Source organism: Lissotriton helveticus, chromosome 4_1 (genome assembly GCF_964261635.1).
Source record: "Lissotriton helveticus chromosome 4_1, aLisHel1.1, whole genome shotgun sequence".
In the NCBI taxonomy this organism is placed as follows: domain Eukaryota; kingdom Metazoa; phylum Chordata; class Amphibia; order Caudata; family Salamandridae; genus Lissotriton; species Lissotriton helveticus.
In genome coordinates this window covers 403,002,563-403,028,412 of record NC_136063.1, presented here as the reverse complement: position 1 = coordinate 403,028,412, position 25,850 = coordinate 403,002,563, and the positions used below count along the sequence as shown (strand labels likewise).

Sequence of the window (25,850 nt, the reverse complement as noted above, 5' to 3'; positions counted from 1 at the left end):
AGGGATGCGGTGGCAGGAAGAAGGTTGGCAAGGTGATAGACTGCCCGATGTGGAAGGCCGTGACAACCTTGGGCAGGAAAGTTGGCTTAGTACGCAACACCACTTTGTCCGGATGGACAGAAAGGAAAGGTGGAGTACAAGAAAGGGCCTGGAGCTCACTCACTCTCCTGGCAGAGGGGATGGCAACCAGGAAAGCAGTCTTCAGAGTTAGAAGGCGTAGAGGACAGTTGTGAAGTGGCTCAAAGGGAGCGCACATCAGAAATGTAAGAACCAGGTTCAAGTCCCACTGAGGCATCACAAATGGAACAGGAGGAAACGTGTGTGTGATGCCCTTAAGAAATCTATTTACAATAGGGTACTTGAACAAAGAAGGTTGATCAGGCAGCCTCAGAAAGGCTGAAAGGGCAGAAAGGTAGCCCTTGATATTGCCCAGAGCAGAGCCCTGCTGGGCAAGAGAAAGAAGGAAGAGAAGAACCTCAGAAAGAGGGGAAGCAAGAGGATCCACAGCCTTTGCTGTGCACCATGCCGCAAATCTGTTCCACCTGCAGGCGTATACCGACTTCGTGGAGGGACGCCTGGCTGCCAGAATGACGTTACAGACTTCAGGAGGCAAGTCAAATGGCCTCAACTGTCGCCACTCAATCTCCAAGCATGGAGGTGGAGACTGGACAGGTTCGGGTGGAGGACCGTCCCCTGCTGCTGCGACAGAAGGTCCTCCTGAAGAGGCAGACGAACCGGGGGATCGACTGACATACTGAGTAGCTCTGGATACCAGTACCTTCGAGCCCAGTCCGGAGCCACAAGGATGACTTGGGCCCGGTCGCGCTTGATCTTCTTCAGCACTCTGGGCAGAAGTGGTATAGGCGGAAAGGCGTACAGTAGACCGCAGCTCCACTCGCGACGAAAAGCGTCTCCGAGCGAGTGCCGCCTTGGAAATTCCTACGCGCAGAACTGATGACATTGCGCGTTCTCTTCGGTGGCGAATAGATCTAACCAAGGCTCTCCCCATTGCTGAAAGAGGCCTTGCGCCACGTCCGAGTTCAGACGCCATTCGTGATCCATCATGCACCGACGGCTGAGCTCGTCCGCCCTGGCGTTCAGAGAACCTGCCAGGTGTTGAGCCACCAGGGACACGCCCTGGCGTTCCAGCCATTGCCAGAGGCGCAGAGCCTCCTGGCAAAGGGTCCACGACCCCACCCCACCCTGTTTGTTGCAGTACCATATGGCGGTGGTGTTGTCTGAACACCTGCACTACACTCCCCCGGACAGAGGGGAGGAATGCTTTCAGTGCTAGACGAATCGCCCGTAACTCCAGCAGGTTGATGTGGAGCCGGGACTCCGCCGGAGACAAGAGGCCTCTGATCTACGGCTCTCCCATGTGGCCTCCCCAGCCCTGTCACAACTACGAGCTCCGGTTGGGGAAGGGAGAGGGATCTGCCGCTGACCCCATCGCGGTCCGTGAGCCACCACTGCAGCTGTCTCGCAGTGCCCTCCGAGATCAGGACGTGGTCGGATAGGTTGCCCTGATGCTGGGCCCACTGAAACTTCAGGTCCCACTGCAGAGCCCGCATCCGCCACCTGGCGTGATGCACCAGCAGGATGCAGGAGGCAATCAGCCCCAGAAGCCGCAGCGTCAACCTGACCGAGACCCGGGATAACGGCCGAAAGATGGGAATCAGAGCCTGAATATCCCGGACCAGCTGCTCGGGTGGATAAACCCGAAACTGCGCCGAGTCTAGAACCGCTCCGATGAAAAGGAGCTTCTGAGAGGGGCACAGGTGTGACTTCGGCACATTGATGGAGAACCCCAGCCGATGCAGGAGATCTGCCGTAGTCTGGAGGTGGCTGACGACTGTCTGGGGCGAGCCCGCCTTCAACAACATGTCGTCGAGGTAGGGGAAGACTGAAACCCCTAACCTGCGCAGATGAGCTGCGACCACCGCCATCACCTTTGTGAACACCCGTTGGGCGCTGGTAAGGCCGAAGGGGAGCACGGTATACTGAAAGTGCTCGTGGCCAACCGTGAACCGCAGGTAGCGCCCGTGGGCCGGCAGGTCGGGTATGTGGAAATAAGCGTCCTGCAAGTCCAACGCTACCATCCAGTCTCCTGGGTCCAGGGCAGCTAGGACCTGAGCCAGTGTCAGCATCTTGAACTTCTCCTTTCGGAGGAAGCCGTTGACGTTCCTTAGGTCCAAGATAGGGCGTAGGCCCCCTTTGCCCTTCTTAGGTACCAGAAAGTAGTGGGAGTAGCAACCACACCCTACTTCTGGCCCAGGAACGCGCTCGATGGCCCCCTTGGCCAAGAGGGCCGTAACTTCCTCCTGCAGAAGTCGCAAATGATCCCCCGATACACGGTGGTTCTGCGGTGGCATGGCTGGAGGAGTCGCCTCGAAGGGGAGGGAGTAGCCCCTTCGGACGATCTGCAGCACCCACCTGTCCGAAGTGACGGTGCGCCGGTGGTGATGGCGAACCCTGCCCCCACTGGCGTCACATGGGCCTGAAAGCACGGAGGATTTTGAGGCAGATGCTGCGGGGGAAGGTGTGTACTGACCTCGCCGTTGTCCCCGACCGCCGGGGCGGCGGTTCCCACGGCCGCCACCGCGTTGGGTATTACCCTGCGGAGCGTGGCTGGCAGCACGTGTGGGTGCACCCCTTCCGTGGCCACGAAAGGAATGAAAGGCAGCCGATTGCTGGCGCGGGGCCGAGAGGCCCAAGGACTTGGCCGTAGCCCTGGAGTCCTTAAAGCGCTCAAGCGCATGGTCTGCCTTGTCGCCAAAGAGGCAACGGCCATTAAACGGCATGTCCATCAAGGTGTTCTGGACATCAGCCGAAAAGTTGGCGGACCTCAACCAGGCGTGACGTCTAACCGCCACAGTCGTTGCCATCGCTCTACCCAGTGAGTCGGTGGTATCCAGCCCACACCGTATAGAATACTTGGCTGCATCCCGGCCCTCCACAAGGGCTTGGCCGAGTTTGGCCCGTACCTCCAACGGACACTCTGGCAGCACTTCCGCAACCGTATCCCACAGAGAGTGGGTGTAGCGGCCCAAGAGGCATGCGGTGTTGGAAGACCGCAGTCCCAGACTAAGGGACGAGAAGATCTTTTTGCCATACCGCTCGTACCTCTTGGATTCCCTGTCCGGCGGGGCCGACGGGAATGCGGTCTGGGAATTGGAGGCCTGGATGACCAGGCTCTCGGGGGTAGGGTGGGTGGACAGGAAACATGGGTCGCCCGGTGCCGGGCGGTGGCATCTGGCCACGTTCCTATCTACGGGCGAACCCGTAGCGGGCTCGGACCAAGTGCCCAGAAGAACGTCGGTCAAGGCCTCATTAAAGGGCAGCAGAGGCTTGGCCGAGCTTGACTGCGGTTAAAGGACCTCAGTGAGGAGATTAGTCCTCACGGCCGCGACGGGGAGCTCAAGGGCCAAGGCCTTGGCAGCCCTCATCAACACCACACTGTAGGTTGCCCCCTCCTCCGAAGCCACGGTAGGAGGGGAGACAAAACCAGTGTCTGGAGAGGTGTCCAGGCCACTGGCCTCCCCAAGGTCTCCTGTCCAGTCCTCATGAGACTGACACTCTCTGGTCAGAGGGTCCTCAGACCCCTCCCAATCCTCTTCATCACCCATCTCCTGAAACTCAGGGTTCTCAACTAATGGGGCCTGCTCATAGAAGTGAAACTCCCCAAACGACGTCTGGAGCGGCGCCCATCGGGGCCATCCCGACGCTGGAACAGGAATGAAGGGGGCATCGGGGACGGCGCCGCCCGAGGACGGCGCCGGAGGCGACACCTGATGGTCAGACGCCGGGGAGGTCTTAAGGTCCACCGGTGACGATCCAGATCCCGAAGAAGGTCTAGCGGCGTCCCGCGGCGCCGGGCCCGAAGGCGCCGCCGGGACAGCTGTACCTTGCGGCACCGGGCCCGAAGGCGCCGGCGGCGTCGGGCCGAAGCACCCGACGGCGTCGGGGCCGAAGCACCCGACCCGCTAGAGGCCCCAGACGGGTCCGCTGGGCCCGTCGGAGGAGAGAGTTTCCTCATGGCCATGAGGAAGCGCTCGATCTCCTCCGGCGTCGCGTTGAGCCCAGGGACCAGAGGGTGTGGAGCTGAAAGCGGCGCCCGCGACTCCGACGGAGCCGCGTGGGCGGTGTCACCCGAACCCCTGGCTGCATCGCGCGAGCGTCGGGGGAGTCCGCAGAGCGATGACGCCTCTTGGACTTCTTGTGCTTCTTACCCGACGACGACTTCGACCCGGAGGAGTGCGGCCTACTCCCGGAGCTGTGGTGGCTCCGAGCCCGCGACCTGTCCCTCGACCTCCCGTGGGACCGAGACCTCTCGCGGCGCGGGACCGACTGCCGGAGTTCGAGTCGCCTGCGGGACCGCTCCCGCCTGGCTTTCGAAGAGAGGGCCCGGCAGTCGGAGCAGGCCTTGTCGTCGTGATCGACGCCTAGACAAGTTAAACACAGGTGGTGAGGATCCGTAACCTACATCGTGCGGTCGCAATCCTCGCAGTGCTTAAAGCCGGGCATCCCTACGGCACCAAACGGAGTCGAAAGACTTCGAGAAATGATCAAAAATGATCAAAAAGGTAGTCAAAAATTGACTAGGGTTACTGCTTTTTCCAGATCTGCGCTTGCTGCCGTGGAAAAAAAGAAGAACTGACGTCAGCACGCGGAGGCGGCGTCTAAGTACTCCGACGACGTCATCACGGCGCCCACGACGCCGACGACGGAGCCGCAGACGACGCCTACCGACGCGCCAGGGTACAGCTACGCAAAAGTTTCCGGATCCAGTCTGACGCCTGGGGATATTCTAAGGTAAGGAATCTAATACTAACGTGTCTCTTTCAGATACTAAAATTGTTGTGCTGCCTGGGCGGCGAGCTGCAGCGCGACTTGAAAGCATGGGCCGGTCAGATAAAACAAACTAAGCTCGCATTCGAGTCGCGGCGGGTGCCGAAAACTCCACAGAGGACCGCTTCAGACTCCGAGGTGGATACAGGGACTGAGGAGCACCCCACATTGGAGGCCACATTGATGGCGATGCAGCGGACTCTACAATCAATAGAGGGGGGTATGGCGGCTGTGAATCACAGACTTGATCACTAGTCCTTGCAGCTAGAAAAGCAAAATGCAAGAATGGGGGAAGTGGAGCAGAGAGTCTCAGCTGCGGAGGAAGGCCTGTCCACGGTCACAGATAAAACACTGAACATGGAAAAGGTTCTTGCGCTTATACGGGCGAAAAATGATTTGGAGCCGCGGTCCCGGCGCAATAACATCCGCGTAACGGGACTGCCGGAGTCCACAAATGTGGGAAAAATGGAAACATACATGGAGCGCCTCATCACAGACATTTTTGGCACGGAGCAACTGTCGAATATGTTCATTGTGGAGCGTGCCCACTGCTCGTTGGCTGCCTGCCCTGTCCCCGGGGCCCCTCCTTGTCCCATTATAGCTCGGATCTTGAACTACAGAGATAGGGACATCATTTTGCGTCTGTGAGAAGTTGGCCTGATATGCAGTGCCCACTATTCTAGTGAACAGTATGTATCAGTCCAAACAACCCTTATTGATGATTGGTTGTAAGTCAACCTGATAGACCAGCTATCCTAGTAGCATGGATACGAGCAGTCTAAGGCTAAGACTCTAGAGGGCGTGTTAAGCCAGCTGTTTTACCATCACATTACCCCTTGAACACCAAGTGAAAGGACACCACACAAGTTGTTATCAAAAATAAAGTGTATTTATTTATAACAAGACTACCCTGGCTCTTTATGAGACAGGGAGCTAAGCACACAACAAAACTCTTAAGAAAATACTTTAAGTCGCACAATTTACACAAATGCCCTAGGGGCACGAAAAACCATATACACAGTAAGTGGAATGCGATCTTGCTAGCAGGGAAGTAATACTTTTCTAGACTCAGGAATCGCTAGGCCTACAATTCTAAACACTGGGATTAGATGCAGGAGGCCTGTGGACGTCGTGTGCAGAGTGGGAACTCTCACGCGTAAGGCGGGAAAAAGTCTATGGAGGCTAGCAGTTGCAAAGTTACTGTTCTCGGGCGAACCCGACTAGGTGGGTCGAAAACGGGAGTGGATCCGAACACTTAGGGTGTTGGACTATGCTGGAGCACCGGAGTACTCAGGTTACCTAGCCCAGGGGCTGCGGCTGCATAGGGTTGAAGTTGCGTCGGAAACCCTCGTTGAAGATCCAGGAGCCTGAAGAAAGAAGTTGCTGGCAGGCGACCAGTGAAGAAGTTCGTGGTGATCCAAGCCTGGATCAGGGAAGAAGAAACCTGTAAGCAGAGGGGACCAAGTTCTGAATCACTAGCCAGTGATTTGAGTGGGCACCAGGATGGCACCGGACGAAGTCACCTCAGCTAGGTGAGTGGGCGCTGCTGGGCTCTGCAGTCTCTCGGACCAGGAGGCGTTGTCGGCGACCAGGATGGAGGTGCGAGCTGTCCCACGAAGGTTCTTGCTGTCGACGTCGCTGGACCCAGGATTGGGCAACAAGTCTTGGCAAATGCAAGGCCCACGCGGTGGACCTAAAATGGCGTCTTGAGTGGACCAGGAGGGTCCAGGGTGCTCCTCTTTTGGAGGGGAGCAAGGGCTACTCTGGAGCAACCAGACCAGCAGTGGTTGTCGTCGTGGAGCGTCGTGAGAGGGCCACTAGCCAACGGGCAAGCGACCTGGACAACGCGGTTGGCAGCAAAGAGCAGATGGGCCCCACGCAGATCTCGTGGATGCAGGGGGGCTGAACTTCGGTGCTGGAGCTGCTCAGGGTCGGGGCTTCTCTTACCCCAAAGCACTCGGTCGAGGGTCACTCGGTGGTCGTGCTGGACAAGCGTCGTGCAGTTCTGAAGATGGCCGGTCCCTCGAGGTCTCGTCACACCCACGGATCACAGCTGGGCTGATGATGTAGGTTGAGGTCAGAGGTGCCAGGGAAGCCGGTTCTCGTCGTGCTGGAGCAGTCTTGATCCGAAGGAGAGACTGGCAACAAACCGCAATGCTTGGTTGGTGCCTGCTGCTGCAGGGTGACTACTCCTTAGTCACAAGGGAGAATCTTGGGAAGAAGTCTTGAGTTCCTTTCGTGGAAAGTAGTTTCAGGATTCAAAGATGATCTGATTTGGAAGGGGGCCAGTTCCTACCTTTATCCTGCAAAAAGGGGCTGGCACGCGACTAAGTCCTGCCCTATGGGTGGGACTGGGAGGGGGGTGGTTACACCCCTCTCCTTTGGCGGGCTTTCCCCAGGCCAGGGGCTGGAGTGCCCCTGGAACTGGTTCCAGCCGGCCTTTGCACAGTGAGCACCGGGGTGCCACTTGCAGTCACCTTCCTCTAAAGCCCTGCCTACCTAGGATACACAAAATCCTGTCTGGGACGGTGCTGGCACCGCCCCTGGCAGGAAACCCTTTGTCCTTGCCTCCTGGGCTGGGAGGACTCCCAGCAGCAGGAGGGCAGACTTGTGTCTCGGTGGCAGCATCCATTTGGTGGAGCTAAGGCTCTGTCTGACTTTAACCGGGGTTACAGGTTACATACATGTTGTGTCCCTCTAGGAGGGTGGAATGCTAACCCCGTCGCCAGAATTGGCGAGGGGTTAGTATTCCAATTCATATGACACCTTACTCGACATGTTTTGATAAAGCGATACCAGAGTTGGCATATAACCGCGAGGATTATAATGTACTTAAGAGTATATGGTATGCGTTATCATGGAACAGCTATTAGGACTTGGTTCCGCAAGCTGCAAACAGGCTCAGCTCATGCCAGAGCACCATTTCACATTATTCCAAGCACTCTGCCTTCAGGATTGTTAAGGCCTGCCATAGGAGTGACTGATAGGAATATATGTGTCCATTTTAGGGTTAGATATAGGAATACTATATCTAAAGCAAAGGGTGATTACACCACCTTGCCCCAGCTGTCGTGCAGCCAGTTGTGTCAGATTTGGATGGCCAGCCAGGGGTGGCATAATACATGCTGCAGCCCCTGGTAGGCCCTGGGTACACCTATGCCCTGGGCACCTAAGGTACTCTGTACAGGGACTGATAAGGTGACTCAGTATCCAATTAGATATGTACCTAAGGTACATGGAATCCATTTTACAGAGAGAGCAGTAGGCCTGGGATCCTGAATAGCAGGGCCCCAGGTCAACTAAGTCAGAAAACCAGCAAAACACCAGGCAAAAAGTTGGGGGCAACCATAGTCAGGGATCTACCTTCCTACAGCGTCTGGCACGGGAAAAGGGGAAAATTGACCACCAAGGGAACTCACTTGCATTCTTACCGGACTTCACGGCCGCCGTCCAGGCCGTGCGGAGAGAGTTTGGCGCGGTGAAGCAGTTCTTGCGTGCGGAGGTCCAATATGCTATGCTGTATCTGGCCCGCCTCCGCATTGGGGCCATTGCTGACAACAAAATATTCTCCTCCCCCCCCCCCAAGGCAGCCATGGATTATGCAAAAAAATTGGAAACATGACTCCACAGAGGCACGAGGGTGGGAGGGGCAAGAGGATGATGAATCGTGGGGATATTACAGTAAGGTTTGGTGAGGCCTCTACTAAAACGTGCTCTGCCTCTATTTGAAGATGTATGTGTTTTTTGCTGTATGTGGAACCTGTTTCAGGTAGTGCTTTCCTATTTCACCTGTTACGTTGCTAAATGATGTATGCTTTGACTACCTATTTTTTCCTTTGAAGAGTGGCGAGGTAGCTGCTGTGGTGAGGCTGCAATCATTCTGTTGGATTCTGGGCTGTGGGGCTTGTACGAGACCCCTGAACCTGCAGTTTCTAATATGCTCTAGTCCCCAGTGGGCCGTATCTCTGGCTACAGTACAATGGATTTATCTGGTGGAGCTGGGATGTTACCTTATTGCCCGCTCGGTCAACTCCTGCTATGCGGGAGGGTTGCGCTTCAGTGTCCCCCCGTGTATGGGTGTACCCCGCATTCTACTTTCTATTGTGGGGGGGGGGGGGGTTAGGGCGGGTTCGAGGATGGCTTAGGCACAGTTGGGGTGCTGAAGTGGGTGGTGGGCGGCCGGCTGGGTTGGGTCTGGGTCAGGATGGGAGTTATTTGTTCTCTGCCAGGTGCTCAGTTATGATGTGCATGCTATGCTGCGATATATGGTCTCTATGCTGCAAATATATGGTCTGTTGCCACATCTTCTTGCCACTGGGTAGTACCGTCAAGTTTGCTACCTGGAATGTCCGCGGCTTAAACTCTCCACGGAAGATCAGGATGGTGTTCGTAGGGTTGGATCGTATGGGAGTGAATGTCGCTTTTTTACAGGAAACGCACTTAATTGCTAAGTCGGTACGGAATGTTGGGGCTCGTTGGGCCAGTGTGCGGGTGTCTTCCTCGTATGCTAGAGGAGTGATCACTTTGGTGAAGAAAGGTGTCCCCTTCACGCTTATCAAGGCAGACACGGATGACGAGGGTAGGTTAGTGATATTGCATGGTTGAGTGGGGGAGAGTGTATTATTGGTGAATATCTACGGGCCGAATGTGGATGACACGGCATTTTTCGCGGATGTGTGGCGCAGGATTTTATTGTTCCCGCTGCCTGATTATGAGGCACCACAGTTTGCTTGGCGGCTCCAGCCATCGGAACTCAAAGACCCTGTGTTCAGACAAAATATTGAGGAGGCGATCGTGAACTATTTTCATGACAATGAGGGCATGGGGGATAGTGCAGGGGTCCTTTGGGAGGCGTTCAAGGTTACCATCAGGGGGGCGTGTATAAGCGCGCAGGCGGGGGTGCTAAGGGATCTCCGACGTCAGATACAAAGGCTGGCGGAGGATATTTCGGTCCTGGAGCAAGCCTTTGACGATGACCTGGACAAGTTGGCTCAAATACGTGACCCCGTCACTGAACACAATGACACAGTCGACCAGGAGATACGACACTGCTCTAGACGTCGGGTAGCGCGCTATTAGGACGGCCTAGCTGCTCTCTTGCTCAGAAACTGAGCGTACCCCGGAGCCAGGAGCCCATAACGGAGCTCATTGACGACACGGGCGAATCACAATACTCGACGGAGACGCTTTGCGATGTGGTGCTAAAATTTTATACAGACTTATACGCCACCAGCGACGCCCCATCGGCTGCGGAGACGCATGATTATTTGGATGATGTGGCGCTGGGTTGGTTGTCCCAGGCTCATCGCGAACACCTGGTGCAGCCGTTCGGCGAGGAAGACGTGCGAGAAGCTATAATGGCGCTTCCTACTTGTAAAGCGGCAGGACCCGACGGTCTGCCAAGCGAATTTTACAAGACGTATGTTACCATGCTAGCCCCCCCGGTTGTTAGAGGTCTATGCGGAGGCCTATAATGATGGAATTTTACCGCTGTCGCTACGAGAGGCCTTACTGGTCACCCTTCTGAAACCGGACAAGCCTCCTAGTCAGTGCGGGTCGGATAGGCCACTTTCCATCATTAATATCGATACGAAAATATTGGCAAAAATGATAGCCATTAGACTTCAACCCCTGGTACCTCTGCTGGTCTTACCGGATCAGTCAGGTTTCGTGATGGAGAGGTCCACCACGCACAACCTCCGCACGCTATTCTCTACATTGCATTACTTCGACTGACTCGCAAGCCGTTGCAGTGCTACTTGACGCTGCAAAAGCGTTTGAGTCTATCCACTGGTCCTACATGTTCACGGTCCTCAGTAGAATGGGTTCCCCCCCCTTCTTTGTGCAATGGATCCGGGTCTTATATAACAGGCCGGTCGCTAGGGTCCGTGTAAATGGCAGGGTTTCTTCCCTATTTTCTATCGAAAGGGGAACGCGGCAGGGGTGCCCCTTATCACCCATACTCTTCTCTATGGTGATTGAAACTCTGGTGTGCAAGCTCCGTCAAAAACATTACGTCGCTGCTATGGGGTTTAGACAACGTCCGCTTGACTATCTATCGCCCTTGTTGAGGGAATATGTCCTATTCGAGAGGTTCTCTGGCTTAGGTATTAATTGGGCCCAATCTGTGGTCTTTCCTATGAAGGAGGGCATGAGGGAAGTTGAGATGGATTTCCCTTTGCGCTGGACTTCTGAGCCGGTAAAATACTTAGGAGTAATGATCCATAGAGATACCGCTGTGGTGCTCGCTGAAAATTATGGGCGCGCCGTTAAACGTATAACGGAGCAAGCTGAAAGATGGGCACGTCCCCCAATGTCGCTGGCAGACAGGATTACGGTGGTAAAAATGGTGTTCCTACCCAAGATGCTGTATTTTTTTATTAATATACTGATTAAACTGAATATCTCCTTTCAATTGAATATCTCCTTCTTAAGAAATCGCGTTGCAGATGCGATCTACTTGTGCACCCGTATGAGCGGGGCGGATTTGAAGCTCTTGATTTCAGCTTGTATGACCTGTGCGCGCAAGCGCACTTTGCCCATTACTGGCATTTCCCGCAATGTTTCCAGCCACATGTTGCCATTGAGGCTGACGCGGCTTATCCCCTACAGGTACAGGCTATGGTTCTATCGGGTGGCTCCGGTGGTCCTAGGCGGGAAATTAACGTCTTGAGCCTGGAGCACACTGGCTGCTAGAGCTCCGGTCCTATACTTATATGCCCCTCTGCTGCCTATCGCTTCGCACCCGGGGATCTCGGCCACTCGGGATCCCGCTGCACTGAGGGAGCGCACGTCTTCAAACATTACCCGATTGGGCGATCTATACACAGGGGGCAGATTCAAAACCATAGCTGAGGCCCAAAATAACGTCACCCGATCCTTTATGTTTAGATTCATGTATGTCAGGGTAGGACAAGCTGTACTGTCTGTGTACCCGAATTTTCAGGAGGAGCCAGTAACTCTTCGGGTGCTTCAGGCCATGTTGGCTGGGGTGAGTCGAAAACTATGCCTCCCAGCGGGAGCAGGAACTAGATGATCATCTATCACGTCAACGTTGGCAATCAGCGATGGGCACTCCGCTCCCGATGGACGTGTGGTCCGCGTGCTGTCAAACCACGGGCATCCTCATAGCTAACTGCAACCTCAGGATTATTCATTTAAAAATTTTACATCACGTATATTACTCACCTCTACAACACCATAGGTATGGCCTGAAGGACTCTGCAAGGTGTGTGCGGATGAGGCTGACTTTTACCATGTTGCCTGGTTATGTGGGAACGTTTTTGCATTTTGGACGGATGTGACTCGCATCTTGATTGGAAGTGGTGCTTGAGTTGGTGCCCTGTACGCCTGAGATGTGTCTGCTAGGTTATGTGAAGAAGCTGAAGCTTGCTAATAGATGCCTAGTGGCGGTTTCCACCTTGATGGCAAAGCAGGTTGTGGCGAAGAGATGGGACTCGAAGTTTGCCCCTACTGTCAAACAGTGGCTCACGGATTTGGCATACTGCAGAGATTTAATACACACATATGAGGAGGAGTTGCCTGTAACCTCCCGCCCCAAGAACTTTTGGAGCCCTTTTACAGCATACATGTTAGCACACCCTGACACGCTTTGAGAGGTGCATTTTTTCAACATGGACCTGCTGTGGACACTAATGTGGTACCGACCTATGTCTGAGATTCTCCTCCTTCACTTAGACGTATGATTACAGTGCTGTCCTGGTGATGTTCTTGGTGGTATTAAAGTGTAATAACTGCTCTATGTCAAACTGCACAGTTGCTTTCTAATTTTTCTCTATGCACCTGGCGGCTGAGGTTTTTTGGGGGGTGACTGGGTGGGAGGAGGGGAGTTGGGAGGGGTTACGGGTTTTTCCATTCTTTAGGTCTTTCACTCATTAACCGAAGAGGGTCTTGACATTGTCATGATATCTTTCTGATTTATGCACATTATTATTGTATGTGATACTTGCATTGCTGATTGAGCTATGCACTGTATGCTGATCTGTTGCAACATCTAAACTGACAAACTTAAAACTCCCCCCACCCCAAAAAAATAAAAATAATTATAAAAACACAAACTGTTATATGAATTTAGATACCAAGATCATCAGAATCAGAAAAAACTTTTGGAGTTAAGAGGTTTTAAAAAGTTGACATTGCATTTTTGGGTGTGGTAGCGTTATCCTATGGGGGAAACATGTACTGTATTCGAACACTTAACGACTTACGGGACTGTTCTCCATGACTTAAGGTGAAGCTGGGGCAAGGTCCAAGGCCACACCGATAGGTCACCTCGGAATGCTCTGGGGGTGTTCGGGTGCTGAGGTGTGTTACGGCATTGGGTGTCCCATTCACGGAATGGTCAAGTCAGAAATAGGCTGCAAGCTGGGACTGTCGGATCATTTGGAGGGTACCCACAGGGTTGCTCGACCCTTGAGATCCTCAGGCACGCAGGGACCCCCTTGGTCCACTTCTCCGCAGGCTGTGGGGCTCGGGTGAAGTGGTGTCTTTTGGCATCGAATACAGTGCTGGAGTCTCAAGCAGTTGAAGGGTGGGCTCCAGAAAGAGGCTGCAGGAGGCGACAGTTAGTCCAGTCTTGGCAAACACAATGGTGGGCTTAGCTTCTGTGGATCTGGGGACTCGGTTGGCACCGTCACTTCCCTTGGACTTGGGCTCTGGAGCAAGAATGCAGAAGTAATTGAGGCGTCGGATGGCAGTGGTTGAAGACTCACTTCTTTGTCTGTTTTGCAGAAAAAGGACAAGTAGGAAATGTGGGCCACTCTCTCGATGGATCTCACTGTCCCTGAAGTTCATCCAAGTGTAGTGTAGTTCCTATATTCCCAATAGGCTCTGCTTATTGGAATAACATAAACAGCAGTTTAGACGTAGTACTGAGGTCATCTAGGTCTCTACTGACTATGTTAGACTTAATTAGTTTTGCCAGCTAGCTCAGAGGTCACTAGAAACTTTCTCGAATATTCAGGAAAGAGTTAACTTTCCTGATTAGATAAGAAGGGATTAGTTTCTGACAACCGCATAAACATGACAACTTTGCTCCCTCAGAATAAAGAGTCTATCTCTAGAGTCGTGTGAAAACGATAGACAACTATTTCACTCAGTCAATCATGGATGCTTAATTTCACCAGGAGTGCAGAGAAATAGAGAGACGGCGTTTTCAATAAAAGGTGTTATTTATTGAGCAGTCTTCTTTCTCATGCAAGAGAAATGAATTGCCACAAATGCAATACTTATCATAAAGTAAAGTGCGTACAGTAAAAGGAGTATTATGAAATAATACTGTAAAAGCATTGATATGGTTTCTTAGCCATATGATACTTTAAAACGGATAAAATCTATACATACATAAAATCATTGACTAAACTTACTCAACTGGTGCTTCTAAAATACGCCTACCACGGTTTACCTGACCTAAGCCTAATACGTGGGAAGGAGTAAGTAAGTTGCAGTTTAAGTTAAGTGGGTTTTTGCCAAGAATCTGAATCAAGAATTCTCTCAAGGTTTTAATCAGCTCCGTACCTTGGTTCTAGAATGAAGGAGGTCTTGTATCTCTCTCTCGGGACTCGATCTCCCAGCAACCCGCAAGGGTAACTGGAAACACCGGAGCTGGAATTTCTCGGCTGGAGAAAAGACAGCGTCTCTCTCAGTGCGTCAAATGGGAGGGTCGGCTTCCTTCGGCACTCGCATCAGCTGGGCGTCGGGCAAGTAGATAGCCGCTCTGCTCCAAACCACTGTGTGTTTGCTTAAGGCAACGTTGGTATATTTATACCTGGAAGGTGCCGGGTTTGACGTAAGGTTGGACATAAGACGTCACTAAGAACTAACAGTTCTTTCTGGACTCCAGGAGTTCTTGTTCAAATCAAAACAAAAGCAGGGGGATTTCCCGGGCTGCTGGAGGCTTGGTTTGTGTAAAGAAAGCGTTGTACTTTCTAGGAGTCTATGGGAGTAGCCTTGCCGTATTTGGACTGCATGGGCTATGACTAGATATGGACATGATTCCTATGCCTTTATAAGGATATGCTTTAATATAACCACATAAGGGCATGAATCGGGGATATCTTGATTAGGGCCCTAGATAGATTCACAACACCCACTCCACGTTTAACGTCCATCATTACTAAATACTAAGCAATACTAAACATATAACGATGCATATGTTTTCCAACCCACCCTAAAATACATAAATTGCATTTGAAATGGTGTATGGTATATACACGAAAATGAGTATTTGTACTGTACGTTTTTCAAGCAGTGTTATCATTCAGGAAATGCATATATAAATATTGGCTGAATGAATTGCGAAAATTACATTTATGAAATGGCTCGTAATACAGAACAAAAGGTCGAGACCATTTCATCACATATTTATACAATACTGTACATCTGCTAGAGGCAAAATATTGTCTCTAGTATCTCTAAAAATAGAAGCTCTGTTCTCTAAGAATAGTTCTACTTTAAGCAGAGTACCATGTGCCAGAAAAAGGTAAATATTTTGGAAGTGGAAAAAATGATTTCGCTTTCAGGGGAAAAAATAGTTCCAAATGTTTTCAGTAGTTTTGTTTATCAAAAACTGAAGGCCGAATTCAGAGTTCAGGGAACGCTGTGTGCTCGTTGTTTTAAAAGTTATTCTCGTTGTTGGGAGAGAACATTAAATCAGACAGGCTTGAGAAAAATTGGTCTACAACATCAGGTGAAAGTTCGACCAAGTTCGAAAAAGCCGAAACAGTGCATGTGTGAGAATGATTGCCATCATCGATGTCAGGATCAGCAATGCTCACAGAAGGTTGTACCTGTGTGGTGCTGCTTTCATCTCGTACTTCACCTCCACCTACTCGTAATGGTGAAGTCTCAACGAATGCCGTCATCAGAATAGGTAGCCGCTGGGGACAACACGTTGCATGAGCCGTTACCGGACCGAGCAAAGTATCGATATCCATTGGTACTGCTGATGGTAGTGTGAGACAGACGTCCAACACGCATTCTTCTCCGCATAGCAGACATCGAAGCACAGGTAAGATGCAATCTTGCCAGATTGGTCTGAATGAAAGAAACCAGGTTGTATTCAGATCTCTTAGCCGGGCTAATCCAAGGACTTCAGTGATTCGGTCTCGGTAGCGTATTGCTTTGATCGTTTCTTCCATCGTAGTTGGAGTTTTGTCTGTTGCTTGGCTTGCCATATCGGAGCAGAAGGAACAAAAATAAAATTCCTGCTACGAGTCCCAAAAGAAGAGGCAGGCCCCTGAATAAAGAATGTACAAAATTCGGGAAAATGCCCAGAACTGTTTCAAAGGGTGCTAACAGTCCCGAAGAAATTGTCTTAAATACATGTGCGATGCCACTGGTATCAGACATGTTTAAAATTTGACCTAACATTTCTACGAAATGCACGGGACAATTTGTTGATAATAGGGTATGTATCTCTATCTAACTTTAGCCTCTGCCAAACCTCTGGAGACCCTTGGACTCTACACACACACACTGTACCTCGCTTTGGTACAGTATATATGGAGCCAGTTTCTTACATCAGTCCATTTTTGTGTCCGTTCAAATCTGTAGTCCTGGTATCAGGTGGTCCCATAAATACTCAATTTAGGAGTGCTAAGGGGAGTGAGGGGTAGTAGCCAATGGGCTACTTGCCCATGGGTTTACTACACCCACTAGATGACCACTTCCTTTGGGGAGTAGGCATTACCCTGTCCTAGAGTTCCTAATTCAATACAAACAAGATGGTGGAATTTCTAAATTTGTGCTCACTTCAGACTTGGTTACCCTACAGGTGTGTCCAGCCTGACAGTGCAACAGGCTTTCTGCATAGCTACATTTTCAGCCTGTCCTAGATCCAGATGCCCCATGGCATTTCACGTGTTTGGGGAAGCCTTCGGTCGCATACCAAAGGCGGCAGAGGAATATGAAGCCTCTTGCCTTGGTATGCTGATTTACCAGCTTTCTTCTGCGAGGAGTTGATAACTCTCCCCAGATTAGGCATTATTTATGTCCGATGAAAGCAGAGCTCTCACTCCTAGGAGGTCAGCAACTCATCTGTAGTGGCAGGCTGGACTGGACCAGTCTGCTAGCACACTAGAAGGCTAGTGGAGTTAAAGGGAAACCTTTTCGGTACTCTCAGGTCGCATGTATTTTTAAATTCATCACTGGAATCAGTGTGGGTTTATTAATACAAGGTGTTTGATACCAAACACAATATGCATCAGTGAAGCCATTATGTAGCTGGGTAACTTGTTTTGACCAGTGCCCTGTACATATCTTAAGAAGGTTTCCCTGTTCCCTCGTACTGTCAGTAATTGAACTGACCAGCACAGGGGCATACCTGCTCATGCAGATATGTCCTCACATGTAATATAATGCACCCTGCTTAAGGGCTATAAGGCATAGGTGACTTACAAATATTGCATGCAGTGTTAGAGGACATGGTACACAATTGTGTGGCATGTCATGATTTCACTTTTTAGAGCACCTTGTCATGCAGCCTGCAGTGTCAGTCTGTACGAGTTTGAAGCGGAGTCCCTTAGGCTGGCACAGGTTATGCACTAGGTACCATGGGTACTACTTACTAGGGGCTTACAGAGGTGCTAAAGGCATGGTCACTTGGGGATCAAGTGATCAGTTGTCTTGTTTAGGGAAAGATCACTTGAAATGAATGGGGAACTGGTTAGCAGAAACTCGGAGCACTTCAGTCAAAGTTGCTTCAAATAACAGGCAAAAATTGAAGGGACTACTGCAACAAAAACCCAGTTTCCCACAGCTATTAGTATTAACATGCGGGAAATGGAAAAGACACCACCTGCCGCCTATGCAAAACTGTGTCATTATTTCACATTATCTGTATTTGCAATAAACATTTGGTCTTAACCTGGAAATTTCTGTCTGAGGCATTCTTTTTTGTGGATTAATCTCTGGCACTGTTAAGAGGCACTGAAAGCATGGTGAGTAGTGTAGATCCCCAAATGACAGGTGGGTTGTTAAGCATCCTATGCCTATCTGAAATTGCACGCGAAAGATGTTTCTCGATTCTGATGGGCCAGTTTAAAGAGCTTTCAAGCGTGAAACAATTCAATATTACAGAATGCTGGTAATAACTATGAACCTCTTAAAAATAGTCCTGCATGTGTACCCAAATGTTTATGAAATTGTGGAGGCACAGTGGAGATGCAGAACAGGTGTGTTAGTGTGACCTTTGTTCTCTATACTGGTACAGTTTTGAGCATGAGATGGAGGTACTGTTGATCATTTGAAGAAGAATCCTAACAGCAGAACATTACACCGATTTAATGTTTCTCATGATGCACAAGTTGCTTTCACAATACTAAACATTACATTCTTATTGTGAATATTAATTAACTTCTGACTTACTTAGATTTGTGTCATCATCATTTTCATGCTCAGAATCTTCATTGTCAAGACCCAGTTCCAAGAGCTCACGAGTCCTATAAGAGAAAATATATTATTCCTGGTGATAAAAATAAAAGCAAAATAGTCAGATAAGATAAAGTTCAATCATTAATAATTTACACATTGCATGCAAAACCTATGAGGAGAGGTGGGTATTGTGAGAAGCTAAGAAGACATCTTTAACTTGGAGAGATTTTTCTTTCCTGAACCCTTAGATCAGGAAAAAGGAGAAAACTGGTAAACACAAAATTACTATAAAACCACAGGTTTGTTAATTCCAGTAAAAGTTGAAAACCTATTTGTCATAAAAAGCCACAACTCCATTTCTTCTAAGGTTCACTCTTAACAAGAATGCGGTTAGGTTGGTGTGAACCAATGGAGAGGAGCGGATAAGCAAAGGATGGAGAACCTCGACTGCCTTTTTCACTTAGATGAATAGAGCATACCCATAAATGCCTGGGGGGGGGATTGCATTTTGAAATGTAATTTTTTTTTCAAGACACAAACTGAAGTTTTAGAGGTAATTATCCCTATCGCTATGATTATTAAAGTATGAAAAAAAGATAATTCCGGTAAAACGTTTTGAACTATGTACCTTCTTTTCCAAGTATGCTGTGACATTGCTGTTGAAACCGGAATAATTCTCATAACACTTAATCCTAATCTATTGGTTGTTTTATTTATTAACAATCCGGTTTATTACTCAGTCCACATAAACAGTAAAATACAGAAACCTCCTTACACAAAATATGCTGTATCGAAGAAAACCTCACTTTTTAACAGCATTGTTTTTAAGGAACAGTGCACAGGCTACTTGAGGAGTATTTAAAACACAAAAAGAAAATCCATAGTAGCCTTGATCATACAGATGGCACATACAGTAGGCAAAAAAACAACCTTGATTTATTTTTTGGGATTTCATGCTCACATTATCCTGTGTTCAAATTATGATTTCTCTGCATTCTCTGGGACATTAAGAAGAACAAAACTCAGTCTAAGTAGTAAATGCCTGCACAGTGTCCCACATTGCCCTGTAGCAAGGACCCCCAACTGATAAATAAATGGACCTTCGTTACAATACACTAAAGCAATACAAATACTTGTTTTAACAGTCCCCACTTTAGTCTACTGGAATTAACATATGAGCCCCAGATAATTACAGGAGACCCTTACAGAATAGTAAGAAATGTATTATAAATGAATGCCTGTAGCAGCGGTTTTACTGAAATGTCACAGCACAGAGCATTAGATTCTATTTAACCTCCGATCAACATCAAGGTAATGCTGGTAATGGCTTGCTTGTGCTATTTTTCCTGCTCATGGGGAGTGTGAAAGTAAACCCAAAATACTTGCACTCTTTGACAGGGGTCAATGGATCAAGTAGACTTTTTTTATAGGATTTTCTAAAAATCAATGTCTGTGTTTTTTTGGATCAATTGGCAAACTATTAATACTCCAATAATCATTCAAGGAATCCAGCTATAGTCGAATGACAACCACCACAAAGGAGACAATTAATAAATGTTGAACCCAGATTCGCAGGACAACTACAAGGGTTTACAAGCTCCCATGGGAAATACAGCAGAAATCAGTAGAAGGGCAAGGGAGCCAAAATTCACTTCTGCTTAATCCATTTTCAACTGGTATTCTAGATGAACATGTTACTTGCCTTTGGTAATGTCCTTTAGGGCAGAGACTATCTACCTGCAGAATCCATATTGTTTGAATATTTACCAGGCGTCTGACTGGATCCAGAAACTTTTGAGCAGTACCCGGGTATGCTGATATGTGGCACAGCACTGACGCCATTCTCCTCCCGACAAGTTACTTACTTGTGTAACAATATATCTGTAAGAGACATTAGTTAGTGATAGATTCCTTACCTTAGAATATCCCCAGGCGTCAGACTGGATCAGTAAAGTTTTTTCTTCAGCAGTACCCCTGCGGGTGGGTAGGCGTTGTCGTACAGCTCCGCGTACAGCTCTGGCGTCGTAGTCGCCGAGATGACGTAGCTGGAGGTACTTAAGACAAGCCCACCCGCGCCGATGTCAGTTCTGTATACGACTTTCCGCGCCAGGAACGCAGAGCCATGCAAGATACTGACCACTGGTGCACTGAAACTAGGGCCCTGAAAGGGATGACAACCTTATAAATCAGTTTGCAGAAAGTGGAGGATGGGTGGGGCGGTAAGGAATCAATCACTAACTAATGTCTCTTTCAGATATATCGTTACACAAATAAGAAACTTGTGCATCTGAAAGAGACATGTTAGTGATAGATTCCTTCCATTAGAATAGATACCCCAGCAATACCAACCCCGGTGGTGCGTCTGCGAACCAAGATCACACCAGTAAGTCACGGAGAACAAAGGAACCGTCTCTCCGGACTTGACTGTCAAGGCAATACTGCTTGGTAAAAGTGTGCAACAAGGCTCACGTGGCTGCCTGACATGTCTTGCAGGGGGGACAAATGCAACGTACAAGCTTGTCCGGATGGACTGACAGAAAAGGAGGCTTTCAAGAAAGAGCCTGGAGCTCACTCACACGCCTAGCGGAGGTGAGAGCAACCAGGAAGGCAGTCTTCAAAGACAACAGGACAGTTGTGAAGCAGCTCAAAGGGAGCGCACATCAAAAAAGTTACTCCCAATTCAAGTCCCACTGTGGCATCACAAACGGAATAGGAGGGAAAAGGTGAGTAAGGCCTTTGTGAAATCTATTAACAACAGGGGACTTGAAAAGAGAGGGTTGATCAGGGAGCCTGAGAAAGGCTGAGATAGCAAAAAGGTAGCCCTTGATAGTGCCCAGAGCAGAGCCCTGCAGGGCCAAAGAAAGAAGGAACAAAAGGACCTCTGAAAGAGGGATAGAAAGGGGGTCCACAGCCTTTGCTGTGCACCATGCCACAGATTTTTTTCCACCTGTAGGCGTATACCGATTTAGTGGAGGGATGCCTGGATGCCAGAATGACATCACAGACTCCAGGAGGCAAGTCAAACAGAATCAACTGTCGCCGCTCAATCTCCACGCACGTAGGTGGAGGCTGGACAGGTTCGGGTGGAGGACCGTCCCCTGCTGCTGCGACAGAAGATCCTCCCGAAGAGGCAGTAGGATCGGGGGGGGGATCTACGCTCATACTGAGAAGCTCGGGATACCAAACTCCTAAAGCCCAGTCCGGGGCCACAAGAATGACTTGGGCCCGGTTGCGCCTGATCTTCAGCACTCAGGGTAGAAGTGGTATAGACGGAAAGGCGCACAATAGACCACAACTCCACTCGTGACGAAAAGCGTCGCTGAGCAAGTGCCGCCTTGGAAATCCCAATGCTAAGAAGAAAACAAGTTACTTAACTGTAACTGTAGTTTTACAGTATTGGAAGCTTTCATAGATTCACATACCTGAATCATTTCTCCGTCGTCGAGACGGGAGTCTCCGGTACATAAAAAAACAATGGTTAGCAGTATAGCTAACTGAAAAAGGCCTAGGCCCTTTTCCCTTTTGCAACCCATAACCTTTGTTATGTAAAAAAGGACCAAACTTTTCTCTTAGCCAAGCAGAGCCACTCACCCTCTAGAACGCTCCTAAGAGAACCTTTTGCCCCTCAGATTTTCGGGCACTTGTGCTATAATACTTTTCGTGCCAAATCTGAGGTGAGCCTCTCAGGGGTGGAGGGTGGGCGTATGTGAATCTATGAAAGCTTCCAATACTGGAGAATTACAGTTACAGGTAAGTAACTTGTTTTCTTACTCCAGTATTGGAGCTTTCATAGATTCACATACCTGAATCAGAATAGCGAGCAGTAATTTATAGCACATTTTGTTTTTGTCACCTTCTTTTCACCAATATCCAACACATGATACTTGCACATAGTAGTAACCGTATCAATATATACAAAGACATATTGCTCCTCAATGACATATCCAATATCAATCAACAATAAAATGTGCTTTTCTTACCAATCAAAGGAAGGAGAGATGAGAAAGAGGCCCACCGTTATTGGAAAAGGTTCCACAGTACTGCTTGCCCCACTGCTACATCGCTTCTTGCATGAGCATCTAGGCAGTAATGCCTGGTGAAGGTATGCGTACTCCTCCAGGTGGCTGCTCTACAGATGTCCTGAATGGAGACGCCTGAAAATAGAGCAGTTGAGGTTGATACCGCTCTTGTGGAATGCGCACGAACAGTGCTTTCAGGCTTTCCTGCTGCTTGATGACAGAACTGAATGGCACTTGAGATCCATCGTGCGATTCTCCGTTTTGATAACGGGAAACCCTTCCTGGGGGCACTAAAAGCCACAAACAATTGTGTAGATTTTCTAAAATGTCTTGTCCTTTGCAAATAAAACTTCAGGCAACGCTAGACATCTAGAGTGTGGAGAGTCCTTTCCGGCAGCGTCGATGGTTGAGGAAAGAATCTTTTCAGGATTAAGGGCTCATTTAAGTGGAAATCCGTTGGTACTTTCGGAATAAACCTTGGATTCGTTCTGAGGACTAATCTGTCTTCTCTGAATTAGAGAAAAGGCAATTGCGTCGTAAGGGCTTGTATTTCTCCCACCCTTCTGGCTGATGTTAGAGCTAGTAATAGAGCCACCTTCCAGGATAGGAATTTCCGATCAGCTTTGTGTATTGGCTCAAATGGGGGTTTCATCAGTTGTGATAAGACAATGTTCAGTTGCCATATAGGTGGTGGAGGCCTGATGGGTGGGTAAACTTGAAACAACCCTGTAGGAAGGTAGATCCCTGACTATGGTTGCCCCCAACTTTTTGCCTGGTGTTTTGCTGGTTTTCTGACTTAGTTGACCTGGGGCCCTGCTATTCAGGACCCCAGGCCTACTGCTCTCTCTGTAAAATGGATTCCATGTACCTTAGGTACATATCTAATTGGATACTGAGTCACCTTATCAGTCCCTGTACAGTGTACCTTAGGTACCCAGGGCATAGGTGTGCCCAGGGCCTACAGCATGTATTATGCCACCCCTGGCTGGCCATCCAAATCTGACACAACTGGCTGCATGACAGCTGGGGCAAGGTGGTGTAATCACCCTTTGCTTTAGATATAGTATTCCTATATCTAAACCTAAATGGGCACACAGATCTCCTATCAGTCACTCTTATGGCAGGCCTTGACAATCCTGAAGGCAGAGTGCTTGGAATCGTGTGAGATAGTGCTCTGGCATGAGCTGGGCCTGTCTGCGGCTTTCGGGACCCATCCCTTAGCCGTTTCCATGATATCGCATACCATATACTCTTAAGTGCATTATAATCCTCGCGGTTATATGCCAACTCTGGTATCGCTTTATCAAAACATGTCGAGTAAGGTGTCATACGAATTGGAATACTAACCCCTCGCCAATTCTGGCGACGGGGTTAGCATTCCACCCTTCTAGAGGGACACGACATGTATGTAACCTGTAACCCCGGTTAAAGTCAGACAGAGCCTTAGCTCCACAAAATGGATGCTGCCACCGAGACACAAGTCTGCCCTCCTGCTGCTGGGAGTCCTCCCAGCCCAGGAGGCAAGGACAAAGGGTTTCCTGCCAGGGGCGGTGCCAGCACCGTCCCAGACAGGATTTTGTGTATCCTAGGTAGGCAGGGCTTTAGAGGAAGGTGACTGCAAGTGGCACCCCGGTGCTCACTGTGCATAGGCCGGCTGGAACCAGTTCCAGGGGCACTCCAGCCCCTGATCTGGGGAAAGCCCGCCAAAGGAGAGGGGTGTAACCACCCCCCTCCTAGTCCCACCCATAGGGCAGGACTTAGTCGCGTGCCAGTCCCTTTTTGCAGGATAAAGGTAGGAACTGGCCCCCTTCCAAATCAGATCATCTTTGAATCCTGAAACTACTTTCCACGAAAGGAACTCAAGACTTCTTCCCAAGATTCTCCCTTGTGACTAAGGAGTAGTCACCCTGCAGCAGCAGGCACCAACCAAGCATCGCGGTTTGTTGCCAGTCTCTCCTCCGGATCAAGACTGCTCCAGCACGACGAGAACCGGCTTCCCTGGCACCTCTGACCTCAACCTACATCATCAGCCCAGCTGTGATCCGTGGGTGTGACGAGACCTCGAAGGACCGGCCATCTTCAGAACTGCACGACGCTTGTCCAGCACGACCACCGAGTGACCCTCGACCGAGTGCTTTGGGGTAAGAGAAGCCCCGACCCTGAGCAGCTCCAGCACCGAAGTTCAGCCCCCCTGCATCCACGAGATCTGCGTGGGGCCCTTCAGCTTTTTGCTGCTCACCGCGTTGTCCAGGTCGCTTGCCCGTTGGCTAGTGGCCCTCTCACGACGCTCCACGACGACAACTACTGCTGGTCTGGTTGCTCCAGACTAGCCCTTGCTCCCCTCCAAAAGAGGAGCACCCTGGACCCTCCTGGTCCACTCAAGACGCCATTTTAGGTCCACCGCGTGGGCCTTGCATTTGCCAAGACTTGTTGCCCAATCCTGGGTCCAGCGACGTCGACAGCAAGTACCTTTGTGGGACAGCTCGCACCTCCATCCTGGTCGCTGACAACGCCTCCTGGTCCGAGAGACTGCAGAGCCCAGCAGCGCCCACTCACCTGGCGGAGGTGACTTCGTCCGGTGCCATCCTGGTGCCCACTCAAATCACTGGCTAGTGTTTCAGAACTTGGTCCTCTCTGCTTACAGGTTTCTTCTTCCCTGATCCAGGCTTGGATCACCACGAACTCCTTCACTGGCCGCCTGCCAGCAACTTCTTTTCTTCAGGCTCCTGGATCTTCAACGAGGGTTTCCGACGCAACTTCAACCCTATGCAGCCACAGCCCCTGGGCTAGGTAACCCGAGTACTCCGGTGCTCCAGCATAGTCCAACACCCTAAGTGTTCGGATCCACTCTTGTTTTCGACCCACCTAGTCGGGTTCGCCCGAGAACAGTAACTTTGCAACTGCTAGCCTCCATAGACTTTTTCCCGCCTTACGCGTGAGAGTTCCCACTCTGCACACGACGTCCACAGGCCTCCTGCATCTAATCCCAGTGTTTAGAATTGTAGGCCTAGCGATTCCTGAGTCTAGAAAAGTATTACTTACCTGCTAGCAAGTTCGCATTCCACTTACTGAGTATATGGTTTTTCGTGCCCCTAGGGCATTTGTGTAAATTGTGCGACTTAAAGTATTTTCATAAGAGTTTTTGTTGTGTGCTTAGCTCCCTGACTCATAAAGAGTTCAGGGTAGTCTTGTTATAAATAAATATCTGTTTATTTTCATAACAACTTGTGTGGTGTCCTTTCACTTGGTGTTCAAGGGGTAATGTGATGGTAAAACAGCTGGCTTAACACGCCCTCTAGAGTCTTAGCCTTAGACTGCTCGTATCCATGCTACTAGGATAGCTGGTCTATCAGGTTGACTTACAACCAATCATCAATAAGGGTTGATTGGACTGATACATAGTGTTCACTAGAATAGTGAGCACTGCATATCAGGCCAACTTCTCACAAACCCCTTCATGAATTGTTTCACAATTATTTCCGATCACAGAGAAGGACGTGCTGAGTTTCTCCTGTATCTTGAAAACGCCGTCAAATGCACTTTAATAGAGGCATGGACTAATCCAGATTTCGCCAGCCTTAGTAAATATGG

At 49.8% G+C, this 25,850-nt stretch overlaps 1 protein-coding gene across 19 annotated transcripts in view; it reads right to left on the bottom strand.

Annotated features, from left to right (window-relative positions):
* Nucleotides 1-25,850, bottom strand: part of UBR5 (ubiquitin protein ligase E3 component n-recognin 5) — a 2,132,574-nt gene that overhangs the window by 681,306 nt on the left and 1,425,418 nt on the right. For all 19 annotated transcript variants that reach the window (XM_078686916.1, XM_078686920.1, XM_078686919.1 and 16 more), the window contains one exon: nt 18,235-18,308. In XM_078686916.1, coding sequence (XP_078543042.1) covers nt 18,235-18,308 — 74 coding nt within the window. The remainder of the gene's footprint in view (nt 1-18,234; nt 18,309-25,850) is intronic.